Source organism: Hylobates moloch, unplaced genomic scaffold (assembly GCF_009828535.3).
Source record: "Hylobates moloch isolate HMO894 unplaced genomic scaffold, HMol_V3 SCAFFOLD_10, whole genome shotgun sequence".
NCBI classification, from domain to species: domain Eukaryota; kingdom Metazoa; phylum Chordata; class Mammalia; order Primates; family Hylobatidae; genus Hylobates; species Hylobates moloch.
In genome coordinates this window covers 103,110,056-103,123,673 of record NW_026652285.1, presented here as the reverse complement: position 1 = coordinate 103,123,673, position 13,618 = coordinate 103,110,056, and the positions used below count along the sequence as shown (strand labels likewise).

The 13,618-nt window shown below is 59.5% G+C and overlaps 1 protein-coding gene across 1 annotated transcript in view; it reads left to right on the top strand.

Moving 5' to 3' along the window:
• Positions 1 to 322: 322 nt before the first annotated feature.
• The window catches only part of FIBCD1 (fibrinogen C domain containing 1), a 37,724-nt gene continuing 24,428 nt past the window's right edge, over positions 323 to 13,618 (top strand). Inside the window, exons 1-3 of the mRNA XM_032165437.2 lie at positions 323 to 405; positions 974 to 1,086; positions 10,462 to 10,941. Coding sequence (XP_032021328.1) covers positions 1,015 to 1,086; positions 10,462 to 10,941 — 552 coding nt within the window. The 5' untranslated portion in view covers positions 323 to 405; positions 974 to 1,014. The remainder of the gene's footprint in view (positions 406 to 973; positions 1,087 to 10,461; positions 10,942 to 13,618) is intronic.

Genomic DNA, 13,618 nt, shown 5'->3' with positions numbered 1-13,618 from the left:
GCTGGTACTCGCGACCGCAGCGCCCGCGGCTGTGGCAGTGGTGGGGACCCCCATTTCGCCCACGGGCCGCCCGGGCAGGGGGGCGTCGGGTGGGCTCTCCGACCGCCGGCGCGAGGGCACGGGTCTGCGGACGCGGACTGGGACGCCCCCAAGACCAGGCTCGCGGGGCGGGGATCGGAGCAAGGAGGTCCCCGGGGGCTGGAGACCCCACAGCTGGGCGCACTTGCCCGGGGACCTGGACCCAGACCTCGGGGGCCCGCAGGGGGCGCACCCCACCGAAACTGCCTGGGTCTTGGGGCGAGCCCTGCGTCCTGAGCCGGGAGGGAGCCGGAAGGAGCGCCGCGCCACTCCCCGGAGACGCCGAACCGCCCAGCGGGGGCGCCCTCGGGGCCCGCCCCGCGCCTAGTGAGTTGTGCGAGTCCCGCCCGGGAGGAAGTTTGTGCAGAGGCGCCGCCGGGGGGCTCTCAGGCCCCTCCGGGAGCCAGCAAGAGCCGGGCCGCCCGCGGCTGTTTGCTGCCCTCCGGCGGGCCGCGGTATCTGGGGGCCAGTTCGGCCTCCTTTCCCTTGGCCTTTTCGGAGGCGGAGTTCAGTATCCAAGTCCGCGTGTGTGAGCGCGCGCGGGTGTGTGAGTGTGTCGGGGGAGGCCGAGGGGAGCAATAAAAAGCAAAGAGAGTCCGAGACCAGAAAAGATGCGGAGATTGAACGGGAGGGAGGAGGGACGAGGGAGGAGGGAGAGGAGCGCGCCAGGGAGGCGCGGGAGCCGGGAGCGGGGACGGCGCGCAGCGCGAGCGGCGGGCGTTGGGCTGGCGGCTTTCGCGCTCCCGCTCCTGCTCCCGCCCGCACACAGCGGCGCGCTCATCCGCACACGCCCGCCAGCTCCCGGGCCGCCCCGGCGCGGGGCACAGAGGCGGGGACCCGGCGGACAGAGCGCGCCCCGAGCCCGCGCCCACCCCGCCGCCTTTGCGCTCCTCAGCGGCGCGCCTCGCCCGGCGTCCCCGCCAGTCCTGCCGGAAGATGGTCAACGACCGGTGGAAGACCATGGGCGGCGCTGCCCAACTTGAGGACCGGCCGCGCGACAAGCCGCAGGTACGCTCGGGCGCTGGGACACGGAGCCTGGGCGGCTGGCCAGGCGGTGGCCGCTCGGGCCGGCGGGGCGGGCACCCATTGCGGGGGCTGGAGTTTGCGGCGCACCCCTTCGAGGCTCCGGAGGCTCGGACCGGGATGGGGACCCTCCTCTCCTCCTCCCCTAGCCGAGGCTTGAACTCGAGGTTCGGTGGGGGCGGCACCCCTGCAGGAGCCACGCGTGCTGCGGGCCAGGTCTCCCGCGTCCCCGCACCCCCAGCGGCCCCCGGTGCACGCGGGTGCAGAGGGAGGCGGGGACTTACAGTTCGCTGTGTGTCCACAGACAAATCAGCCCCCTTGCTGAGTCCCCGTTTCCTCACCTCTACAATCGGCATCTTAACTACCCACAAAATCTCCACTCTGGGCGCTACCTTGTGCCAGGCACCTGGTCCTGAACCTGACCCCCTGAATCTCCTCTGCATCCTTCCCTCTTTAGCCAGGGCCCTGCATACAGTAGGGGATCAATAAAGATTCATCTCCTACAGGAACGCTGGGTATTGTGATTTTCTGACTTTAAGACAAGGAAAGCAGGGCTCAGAGATGGTTGGCTCCTGCCTGAGGCCACGCAGCTCTGCCGGGATTTGAACCGTTGTCTGTGTGCTCCAGGGCTGATTCATTCCTCCCTTCCTCCTGCCTCTTCAGGGGCAGTGGAGGTGGGGCTTGGAGGGTGCCCAGGGCTGTGCGGTGGAAGCGGGTGAGGGGAGAGCACCTGGGCTGGCCAGCAAGGGGGCTGGAGTCCGGAAGCCGAGGCAGAGGGGAGCCCCAGGGCTGCCCCGGGCTGGGCTGCCAAGGGACTGGGACAGGCAGGAGAAAACGAGGAGGCCTCTCGCTCACCAAGGAGAGGAAAGAATAGGGCTGCCCATTTTAAATTTTAAATTTCTCCCAGACAGATGTCATTGGGGAAGGAACAGTTCGTGCTTGCAGCTGCAGGAGGGGGCGGCTCGGGCAGCCCTTGGTGGTCCCTTACCTTTCAGGAGCTGCAGCCTGCTCATTCTTCCTGGTGTGACACTGCTGTGGCACAAGGTCCCAGCCCTCTACGGTTTGCAAAGCCCCTTCCCATTCGTCGGCACTACCTCACTTCTCCAAGCAGGCTGGGGGCCAGTGCGTTCCCACATCACAGACCAGGGATCAGAGAGGTTGGGAACATGCCCAAGTCACACAGCACGTTGGCAAGAGAGTGGGGATTCGAACCCTGGTCTAACCACACACCTAGCCCACTGCTTCTCAGGGGTGGTCGGGCCCCTCTTTTAGGTCAGGTCTGCACCTAAGCCACCCCCAAATAACAAGTCCCCTCCTGCTGAGATCTGACTTCTCCCCCTTAGCAAGAACCGTCTTAACTTCTAGACCTGTCCTCCAAGGCCATCCCTAGCCTGGCATACTGTGCCTTCGCATTGGTCCCTTACAGGCAGTGACTGTTATTTGCCCACCCTGGGCCCCACACCACGCCGCTGCATTTCCAGATCTTTTCTGTGTCATCTTGTTTGCTTCCCCAGACTGACACACACACACACACACCCCTTCACTCAGGGATACCCTACATATACTCAAAACCCAGCTCAAAGGCTGCCATCTCCTCCAGGAAGCCTTCCCTGATGCCCTGTGGCTGTGTCTCTAAGTTCTAGTAGTGTTTAGCCTGTGCCGCTCAGCTGCCTTGTCCTGGGCCCCTCCTGCCTCAGGAGATCCCTTTGGACACACCCTCCTCTGGAGCCCATCTCTGGGTCTCTCCCTGGGCCCAAGCTCCATTCCTTCCAGGCAGCTTAGGTCAGGCATTGAGAGTGTTTGCTGAATGGAACTGCATGATGCTTCAGCCAGGAAGAGCCTCAGGAGACGGCCAGCAGGCACTGGTCTGTCTCAAGGGGAGGTGCCTTCTGGGGAATGTGTTTGAAATGTGGCTTCAAGGCCTCCGGGCCTGCCCCGCCTTCCTCTGCTGCTCCCTGGGGGCACAGCTTTCAGCCCCCACACAGCCCAGCTGTCTGCCCCTTGGCATTGGAGGAAGCTCGAGGGCTGTTGCTCCAGGAGCCTGGGCCAATAGCAAGCACCTGCCTCCCCTCCCCGCCCGTTTGGTGACCCAGCATGTAGACAGGCTGTTCCCTGTGCCAGCTCTGGGCTTGTTTGAAGCTTCAGACAAGAGGCAAGGCCTTTCCTGTGGCCACCGTCAGAAGAAAGATAGAGCGCTGCTTGCCCTGGTTCCCTTGGGCCTGCCCTCCCCTGGGCCAGCCCTCTCTCCCCGCCTTGTGGCCAGGTTCGTCTCACCCACTGACATGCTGTGTGGCTCTGGGTAAGTTACTCCCCCTCTCTGGGCCTGGGCTTCACCATCTGTAAAGTGGGAACAGCAGTCTTCGCTTCCTCCTCATTTCACAAGGGCTGTTATGGGGGCCACGTGAAATACTGGTGTGTTTTGCAAACTGTAAAGCACTGTGTCCTCATGAGGAGGATGCCTCTCAGCAGCCTGTCCCCTCCACAGGCTGGCTGTGTCCCGGTCTCCTCTCTGCCTAACAGGAAACGCCATCTGAACATCTGGCTCTTCCCAGGGGGGCCTGGCCAAGGCTCTTTAATGGCGGATTTTCCTCTGGGAGCATAATGCCGACTCGGCACTCCAAGCACCAGTAGGTCACAGGCCACACCTCTCGTTTCTTAGTCACAGCCACCCTAGGAGCTTGGTGGCAGGGATGATGAACCCATTTGACAGATGAGGAAACTGAGACTAAGAGCTGGAGCTGGGACTCGAACCTGGGTCTTCTTGGACAGCAGACAAGGGCCTCTGCGGGAGGATGGAAGGAAGAGAGGCTGGCCGCCCTTTCTTGGTTCAGCCCACTCAGCCCCAGTTGGGACTCCAGTGTCCAGGCTGGGTGGTTGTCAGGGCACCGAAAGCACCCACTGCGAGTGGGTATAGCCCAGGTCCAGAGGTCCTGAAGGACCTTTGTCCAAGTGCAGCCATTTCTGGGGACCGCCTTGGGCCCCATCTTTCCCAGCCCCGTGCAGCCTCAGCTACTCTTTGTCGGGTGACCTTGGACAAGTTGCGGACTCGGACTTTGTTAACGCGTCCTCCCTCTCCCTACAGAAGGAGGAGCCTCTCACAGCCTTGGGGCAGGGTGAAACGGTATTTGCCAGGAGTTTGGAGTTTGTCAGATGAAAGGATCTAGAAATAGACCTGATTCTTCTGGTCTTGGAGCTTGGGGCAGGAAGTCACTCTGCAACCGTCTCCTCTGGTCAGAGGGGCTTGTTTCTGAGCCGTCCCCAAGCCACCCTACAGGGAGGTCAACTTCCACCCCATCCCAGGCAAGGTCTCTTGATGCTTTCAAAATGTCTAAGAACATTTCAGAAAGGAAGAAAGAAAATCTCTTTGGGAAGTTCTTCCTGATGTCTAACCTAAATCCCTGCTGCCTTAAATTTACTCAGTGACTATTTAGGGAGGCCCTACCTCAGGCTAGAAGGTATAGTCTGGTGGATACGGTCTGTGCCTCAGGGAGCTTAGAGTCTCATGGGGGGAACAAACTCACAGGTCGGGGCGATTACAAACCATCATGGGTGCTAGAAAGAAGATCCATGCCTCTTTCTTCTTGTTCCCTGGGGTTTGGGTTGAGGTCACTGTGCTAGGCTTGGGGTTTCCCGAGCCCCCCTTCTGAGCTCACTGTTCAGCCGGGGGCGTGGTGTGGCTGAGGAGGTAGAATGGACAGGAGCAGGTGACTGTCCAGATGTTGGGTGAGGGAGGGAGGCCTGGGGAGGTGCTAGCTTTGCGGGTGCAGCAGGTGGGGTTGGTGCCATCCCCCCAGTGAGAAATAGGAGGGGTCAGGTTTGGGGTGGAGAGACGCTGGTTTGGGCCCCAGTAGGCTTGAGGCCCCGGTGGGCCCTCTGGGAGGCCAGAGCTATATGTCGGGGGGAGGGTGGGCAAGAGCCTTATAGGAAACATCTGGAGAAGCCCCCTCTGTGGTTCAGAGCAAATGCTACCAGGAGGAGGGGCAGAGGCTGGGAGCTCTGTGGGGCGCTCTTGTCCCCTTGGACACCTTCAGCCCCTCCTGAGCCCCTCCCTGTGGCCTGAGACTCCAGATGGCCCTCAGCAGGGTTCTGCTAAAGGGTCCCCAGCGGGATGGCGGTTCCCCCTCAGATCTCACAGAACAAGCCTGCAGACTCCCTTCCTAAGTCTTTGGGACCCCAGAATGGTGAGCAGAGCCACCAGCCCTTCACCCCCAGGGGAGTCTCTGGGACCCTCCCTCTGCCAGGGCCAGGGCTCAGAGTTCGGCCCTTACTGGGAGCCATGTGCCCAGCCATGTGCCAGCCGGGAGCAGAGTGGGCTCCAGGGGAGACGGGAGGAATTCCCCCAAGGCTCTGGCCCGAGGCGGGGCCCAGTCCCCTCAACCCACAGAGCCCATAAGCCCCCCGCCCAGGCTCTGTGCAAGCCTCTGCTGGATCCAGAGCCCACAGGACCCCGCCACCTCCACCTCCAACTTTCCATTTCCCAATGCAAAGCCCCAGGATGGGTTTTTGTCATGCAGAACAGCTGCCTGCCTTGGGCTGGGTGCTCTTAGGAGATGGGGGTGGGTGGCAGGAGGGGTGCTCACCTGGGTCTAACCTGGCCTGGCCTCCCCTGAGGGAGACTTTCTTCTTCCTACTTTCATCTGTGGAGTGTGGTCCCAGTCTCCCCAGGGGACTCCTGCCAGCTAGCTCTCTTAGGAGGTGAGGAGGAAGGGAGGTGTGCCAGCTTAGCAGAGCGCCTTGGCATCAAATCCCTTCCTCCTGAGCCTCCCCACCCCCACCGCTTCCCCAGAACCCCCAAGGCTGGGGCCTCAGAGAAGGTAGCCTGGACAGAGGTCACCCTGTAACTGAGGCACCCCCGGGGGCTGCCTGCCGCCCTCCTGGCATGAGCCTTACCCTCCTTTTGGCCAAGGCTTCTTAGGCAGCCATGAACCCTGGGTGGGCACGGGGGGGGGGTCACTCGAGGAACCAAGCTGGGTCCCTCCAGCTGGAAGCTCATGCAAGTGGTCAGTGGCAGAAGTGGACTTTGAACCCAGGGCTCCCGGCTCAGGCCCCGGTCTCTCTCCTGCCCACTTGCCCGGGATGCCCTGTCTTGGGAGCTGGGGGCTCTGTGTGCATCCTCCCCATTCCGCAGCCCCCAGGGAGTGCACCCTGCTTGGCCACACCAGGACGGATGAATCAGCTCCAGCCTCAGGCATACCATTTGGGCTGCTCAGCGCCCAGAGCCCCCCTTATTATCTCGGGCAGATTTCTTCGCAAGGCACGTAAACGGCAGCCCATAAAAGCGAACAGTACTTCATCTTTAAGGTGATCTCTGAAGACTAATTCTCCTCTGCTGAGTGCCCTGTTTCATCTCCAAGCTCCGCTGTCCCCCTGCCTCTAGGGGACCCCCTGCGGCTTTCTCGAGCCCCTCCCCATTTTGGTGCCCTCTGCCTTCCCACCAGGGAGGGGGCTTGGGTGGGAGGACGGTGCAAGATAGGGCAGGGGTGTGGGAGACGCAGAGGGGAGACAGCTGACCTCTCTGCCATGCCAGCCCCAGCCTCGCCCGCCAGGGGACCTTAATGCTACACAGTCCGATGATACGGCCCTGAGCTGCTTGGGGCACGGTATCTCCCGACGGGCTCCAGAAGCGTGCATGACAGGGACTTAGCTGCTGACACAGAGCTTTGTCTATCAAACCCGGCCATTCTTTAGGCAGAGGAAGGAAATCGTAGAACAGCCCGGTTAGTGGCCCTGGCAATTCCGGAGTGCCCCAGCCCTGGGTCCAGGTGGTGGCTCCAGTGTGCCTCCCCCATGTGACTTTGATGAGGGTCTTGTTCTCTGAGCCTCAGTTTTCCACTCTGCATAGTGAATTCAACCATAGCATCAACTGCATGGGGTTACTTGGATAATTCAGTGATGGGAACATGGTCCATGACCAAGGAATGGCAGTGATGGTGCAGTGCCCACCTGACCTGCAGGTGGCTGGGGGCTGAGGATGGCCTGAAGCTTGCCCATTCTGTGCCAGGCTATCAGAGGTGGGCATAGGTTCAGAGGCATCCCTGCCTCAGGGCCCAGGGCCCAGCCAGGGTCATGAGCCTCTGCCCTGCCAAGCCAGGTAGGTCCCAGGAATGCCTTCACCCCCTCCCCATGCCAGCTCCTTCCTTCTGTCCATCTGCCCGTCCATCCAACAGCGGCCATCAGGGCTGCTCTGTGCCAGGCGGCGAGCAGGTCCCTACCTGTGGAGGGGCTCACAGTCCAGGGCAAGTTTCCTGAACTTGAGATTCACTAGTCCCTGAATCCTCAGAAGCTGTGCCCACAGCTTTCACAAGACACCCCAAAAAATCAAGAATCACAGTCTATGGACCGGACATGGTGGCTCGTGCCTAAAATCTCAGCACTTTGGGAGGCCAAGGTGTGAGGATTGCTGGAGTCCAGGTGTTTGAGGCCAGCCTGGGCAAAGTAAGGAGTCTCAAAAATAAAAAAAAAAAAAAAAATTAGCCGGGCATGGTGGTGCGTGCCTGTAGTCCCAGCTACTCAAGAGGCTGAGACTGGAGGGTTGTTTGAGCCAAGGAGTTTGGGGCTGCAGTGAGCTAGGATTGTGCCACTGCACTCCAGTCTGGGTGACAGAGTGAGTCCTTGTCTCTTAAAAGAATCTCAGTAATCCCAGTCCATAGAACAGGAACTCCCCAGGAGCAGGAGCTGGGGCTGACTGGTCCCCTGATACCTCCTCAGGAACTGGCCCAGAGCCTGGTCATGGGGAGATCTAGTGAATGTGGAATAGATGATTGAATGAATGAGCGAGTCAATGAAGTCGAAGGCCACAACAATCTGTCTTGTAAGCACCCTAATAGGGGGAGCACAGAGGAGGAGCCCCTCCAAGCTGGGGGAAGCAGAGTGGAAACAGTCAAGGACGGCTTCCTGGAGGAAGTGACAGCTAGCTGAGCCCTGAAAGAAGAGAATACATTAGGCCAGTGGAAAAGGAGGAGGGGAAGCAGATGCTCCTGGCTGGCCAAGGGAGCAGTTTGTGCAGAGCTGATGGAGGGGAACTGTGCATTCGGGTCTGGCTGGAGTAAATTGTCTTGATGCGTGGAGCCCGGAATGGACGTGGCCCCTAAGAGAACCAGGCAGGCATGGAGCACTGAGTCCCGGCAGCCACATGACAATAGGGACAGGCCAAGGAACTTCTTCCGTATCCTGACAACAAAGCAGATCTCTTTCCCGGGGGTCTGCATGTCTGGGCACACGTCTCCTCCACCCCGTCCTCTTCGGGTGCCAAGTAGGTCATCGGTAGGTCCTTGTGGAATTTGAATTTAGAAAAACGATTCTTTGCTCTGCCTCATCTTCTAGGTAGTAAGACACAATGACATAAGAGGCATCTATCTCTGTTCAATGTATCACTAAGAAAGCAAGCAAGCTGTCAATTACAATTGTAAGATGTTCCCCCATGTTGGAGATGCTAAAACGTGAAAAAAAGAGAAGGTGCGTCCCAGCATTGACGACACACAGAAATAACACTTTGGGTGGAAAAAAAATGTCCTCCAGATGCTGTGTGCACATTGATCATGGGATAATAAAAACCACTAATATTTATTGCGCGAGCACAACGTGCCAGGCACGGCTCCAAGCGCTTTAATGTACGAAGTCATTTCAAGACAAGTCTCAAATTCAGAAAGTTGAAAATGTGGGGAAAATGTGTCTGAGAGTTGAGGAAATTCAATCATAGGAGGGGCCTGGCCCGGGGAGGAAGGCAGGAGGCTCGGGGCCTAATCCCAGTTCTGCTTTTATTTGCTGTGTGACTCTGGGAGAGCCCCTTGCCCTCTCTGGGCCTCAGTTTTCCCTTAAGTGTAATGCTCAGGGGCCATGAGCGAGTCTGCCCAGTGAATCTGGGCCTCCGAGAGCGTGTGCGGCCACACTCTGGCACCTCCGTCCACCACAAGCTGTTCTCGTCCCTGGCTTCTGGCCAACACAGTTTTTTTTTTTTTTTCTCGCCTGCCCTTCGTTTCCTTTTTTTTTTTTTTTTTTTTTTGAGACGGAGTCTAGCTCTGTCTCCAGGCTGGAGTTCAGTGTCATGGTCTTGGCTCACTGTAACCTCTGCCTCCCAAGTTCAAGGGATCCTCGTGCCTCAGCCTCCCGAGTAGCTGGGATTACAGGCATGTGCCACCATGCCCAGCTAATTTTTGTATTTTTAGTAAAGACGGGGTTGCACCTTGTTGGCCAGGATGGTCTCGATCTCCTGACCTCATGATCTGCCCACCTCAGCCTCCCAAGTGCTGAGCTTACAGGCATGAGCCACCTCGCCCGGCCCCGTTCCCGGTTTTGAGATATGGCTTGTTCTGGAGTGACAGCCACCTGTTGCCTTGGCCCCCCTCCTCCTTGGAGGGCAGCAGGCGTCTTCTCCAGGGTGGCCTTAGGGCTACCTGGCCCAGCGGATTGCTGTTTGCTCTGCCAGGGGCCTGCTCTGTGAAGAGGTAGAGGAAGGAGAGAGGACGGGGCGGGGTGCGGGGAGGAGGTGCCTAGGAGCCCCCATGTGCCCTGGGGACTGGAGAGCAGCGGGACAGAACACGGGATGTGGCCGCTGCAGTTGGAAGGGACCTTCCGTGATGGGTGCCCACTACCCCAGGGCACTCGTTCCCAGAGACAGCACGAGACTGTCTCTAGCATCGCTGCTGTTGCATCACAGCTCTCTCTGACCCGTGTATAGAGAGGTGGGTGTCTCTATATTGCTCTATTTTACAGGCGAGGAAACTGAGGCTCAGAGAGGGGAGGCCCCTCGCCCAAGGTCACACTGTGGGAAATGCAGCTTGGAGGCCTGAGCCTGGCCCGTCTGGCTGCAGAGGTGGGATCTCCACCTCCAGCCCTTACTGGGTGGTGTGGGCTCCACAGGGGCCACACGGCCGCACACACAGGTGACCATGGGTCCCTGGGCTGTCACCGTGCAAGGCATGGGGGGAGGTGGGCGGCAGGGGCAGCAAGAGGGAAGGCTTGGCATTCTGCTTGTGTCTTTGTGTCTTTCTGCCTCGGTTTCTATTTCCCATCCTCTTCGTCTCTGTCTTCCTGCATCTCCCTGCATCTCCCCGCGTCTCCCTGCATCTCCCTGTGTCTCCCTATGTCTCCACCTCCCCTCTGGGGCTCTGTCTCTCTCCACTTTCTCCCTGAGGCGCTCACTGTGTCCCTCTCACTGCATCTGTGGGTGTCCCTGTCTGTCTGTCTGTCTCCCCTTGGACTGTCTCTCCGTGCCTGTCTCATCTCAATCTCTCTGTGCCATGCCCTTGCCCAGCCCCCAAGAAGGGGGCCCTCTGACCCCAGGTATGCCTCTAATGCTGGCCCCTTCTCTCTCCCGTCCGTCTGTCTGTCTGTTTCTGTGCATCCTGGGCGGGCCTGCAGCGGCCGAGCTGCGGCTACGTGCTGTGCACTGTGCTGCTGGCCCTGGCTGTGCTGCTGGCCGTAGCTGTCACCGGTGCTGTGCTCTTCCTGAACCACACCCATGCGCCGGGCACCGCTCCCCCGCCTGTCGTCAGCACTGGGGCTGCCGGCGCCAACAGCGCCCTGGTCACTGTGGAGAGGGCGGACAGCTCACGCCTCAGCATCCTCATCGACCCGCGCTGCCCCGACCTCACCGACAGCTTCGCACGCCTGGAGAGCGCCCAGGCCTCAGTGCTGCAGGCGCTGACCGAGCACCAGGCCCAGCCACGGCTGGTGGGCGACCAGGAGCAGGAGCTGCTGGACACGCTGGCCGACCAGCTGCCCCGGCTGCTGGCCCGAGCCTCGGAGCTGCAGACGGAGTGCATGGGGCTGCGGAAGGGGCACGGCACGCTGGGCCAGGGCCTCAGCGCCCTGCAGAGTGAGCAGGGCCACCTCATCCAGGTAGGGCTGGGGTCTGTGTCTTGGGGTCTTGCTGGAGGCGAGGGGTTGGTGCTGCCATATGCCAGGCGCCTGATGTCCACGGCCTCACTTAATCCCCAAGTGCCCCAGACAAGGGGCTACTGCTGTTCCCATCTACAGACAAGCCCATGAAGCTCAGGAGGTGCAGTCACTCATCCAGGGCCGCACAGCTACTGGGAGCCAGGATTCAAACCCTGTTTCTTTCCCGGGGACCCGGGTAATTGTACAGCACCCCACGGCATTTGGCACTCAGTCAAATCCAGGGCTTGAGGCTTCCCCAGTGCTCCAAGGTACAGGTGAGGCAGGGCATTGCCCCCCATCAGGAGCAAACTGAGGCTCAGAGAGGGGATGTGACTTGCTAAAGGGCATGTGGCTGATCAGTGCTACCCCGTCAGAGAGAGCTGCACCCCATCTCTCCATACCCCCTCCCAGTTCACTACCATGCAATACCCACAGCTTCCCAGGGACAGAGAGACCAGTCCAGGCAGCTCAGCCAGACCCCTAGCCTGTCCCAAACCACCTCCACCCTCCCCACCCCTGCCCCCAGCCAAGCCAGGCTCCAGCCAGCTCCAGGTGGGTCTGGATGAAGGCTTTCCAGCTTCGGCTCTGAGACCATGCTAGAAGCACCCCCCACAAGAAGTTCCTCCTTCATAGGGTGAGGGATTTGGGATCATCTCACCTGCCTCCACCATTTTCCAGGACAGAAAATGGTGGCCCAGAAAGGGGTGGTGATTTTTCCTGGGTGCCGTGGCCAGGTCAGACCTGGAATCCAGCCCCCGCTGGAGCCCTGCCCAGCCCCTGGCCCTGTGCCACGTTCTCCCGGTGACTCAGATCCCTGGAGGCTAGGAGCCAAGCCCCTGCCCCCACGGGCGCCCCAGCCCCTTCCGCCCCCCTGCCCCCAGCACCCACTGAGAGGTCCAGGCATTTGGTCACTCAGCCGCTCATGAGCAATGGGCCCTTTCCCTCCCTTCGAAGGCAGCAGCTGGAGAAATTACAGTCCTCATCACCCTGTCTGGGTGACTGATGGGAAGGTAGCTTCCCCCTCCCGGGGTAGAGGGTTGTTTAGACCGCCTTCCGGCTGCCCCTCCATGTGCAACTTCCCCAGGCCTCATCAGCAGAGCTGGGGGCTGGGGGTACCTCCTGACTTTCTGGCTGACCTGGGACCCCCACCTCACTCCAAATCGCTCAGCCCCTGGTCAGCTCAGGCCCAGTTCATGAAGGCCCACCCTTAGAGCTGGGGTGGGGGATTTAAAAGGAGGGACCCCAGAGTCCTGCCCTCCCAATAGCCTGCGCAGAGGTACAGAGTGTTCCCGCAAGACTAACAGCCTTTCTGGGCCCAGGAGTGCCGGCTCACCTGACGTATTTACTTCCCCAAAAATGTTTGATTTGACTCATTCCCCACAGACTGGATGATTCAAGAGACAGTGTGTCTTTATGCTTCATTCAGAGGCAGCGAGCCGTGCTCCTAACTCCTCCCTTCCACGCTTCCCAGACCCTCAGCTGATCAGCACAGACGTGGGTTTCTCAAAGCTGTGCTTGCAGGCACCCTGGGTTGAAATCCCCAGAGGTGCCTGTTAAAAGGCAGCTTCCTGGCCAGATGCGGTGGCTCATGCCGTAATCCAGCACTTTGAGAAGCCGAGGCGGGCAGATCACTTGAGGTCAGGAGTTCAAAACCAGCCTGGCCAACATGGTGAAACCCCGTCTCGACTAAAAATACAAAAATTAGCCGGGCGGGTGCCTGTAATCCCAGCTACTCGGGAGGCTGAGGCAGGAAAATTGCTCGAACCCGGAAGGCAGAGTTTGCAGTGAGCCGAGATCACGCCACTGCACTCCAGCCTGAGCAACAGAGCAAGACTCTGTCTCAAAAAAAGGAAAAGGCAAGTTCCTGGGCCTCATCCCCAACCCCCTGCAGCCCCCCAGCCGGGGGTGATTCTCATGTGTAGTCCCTGAGGCCTGCTGGTCACGGCTGAGCTGAGCCATTCTGCCCTGAGGGTTTGAGTCTGCAGAGCTGGCATCCAGTCCAGGCCCCATCTGGGCCAGCTGTGGGATGCTGGGCAGGTTGCATCCCCTCTCTGGGCTGGGTCTTCTCACCCGTGAAATGTGCATAACACAGTCTATGCTGAGGGGATATTGGAGCGCCTGGCTATAGGGCTTGGCTGGCTCTGTCATGTGGGGGATACTCACCGTCTGCACCATCAACGTCTCATTATTATAGCAGAAATTGTGAGCTGAAATGTAAACCTATAGGGAGCCACCATGCCACTATTGAAAACTCCCTTTTTTCTTTTTTTTTTTTTTTCTCTTTTTTTTGAGACGGTCTTACTCTGTCACCCATGATAGAGAGCAGTGGCGCGATCAGGGCTTACTGCAACCTCCACCTCCTGGGCTCAGACAATCCTCCCACCTCAGCCTTCTAAGTAGCAGGCACTACAAGTGTGCACCACCATGTCTAGCTAATTTTTTTGATTAAAGTTTTTTTGTAGAGAGGTCTTGTTATGGTGCTCAGGCTGGTCTCAAACTCCTGGCCTCAAGCAATCCACCCACCTCGGCCTCCGCACGTGCTAAGATTACTGTGTTGGGCCAAAAATCCCTTTTCTGATAGGAGTGATAGGCCTACACCATGTGCTGGGCTCTGTGTTAATAGGCACTTTGCAGCCCG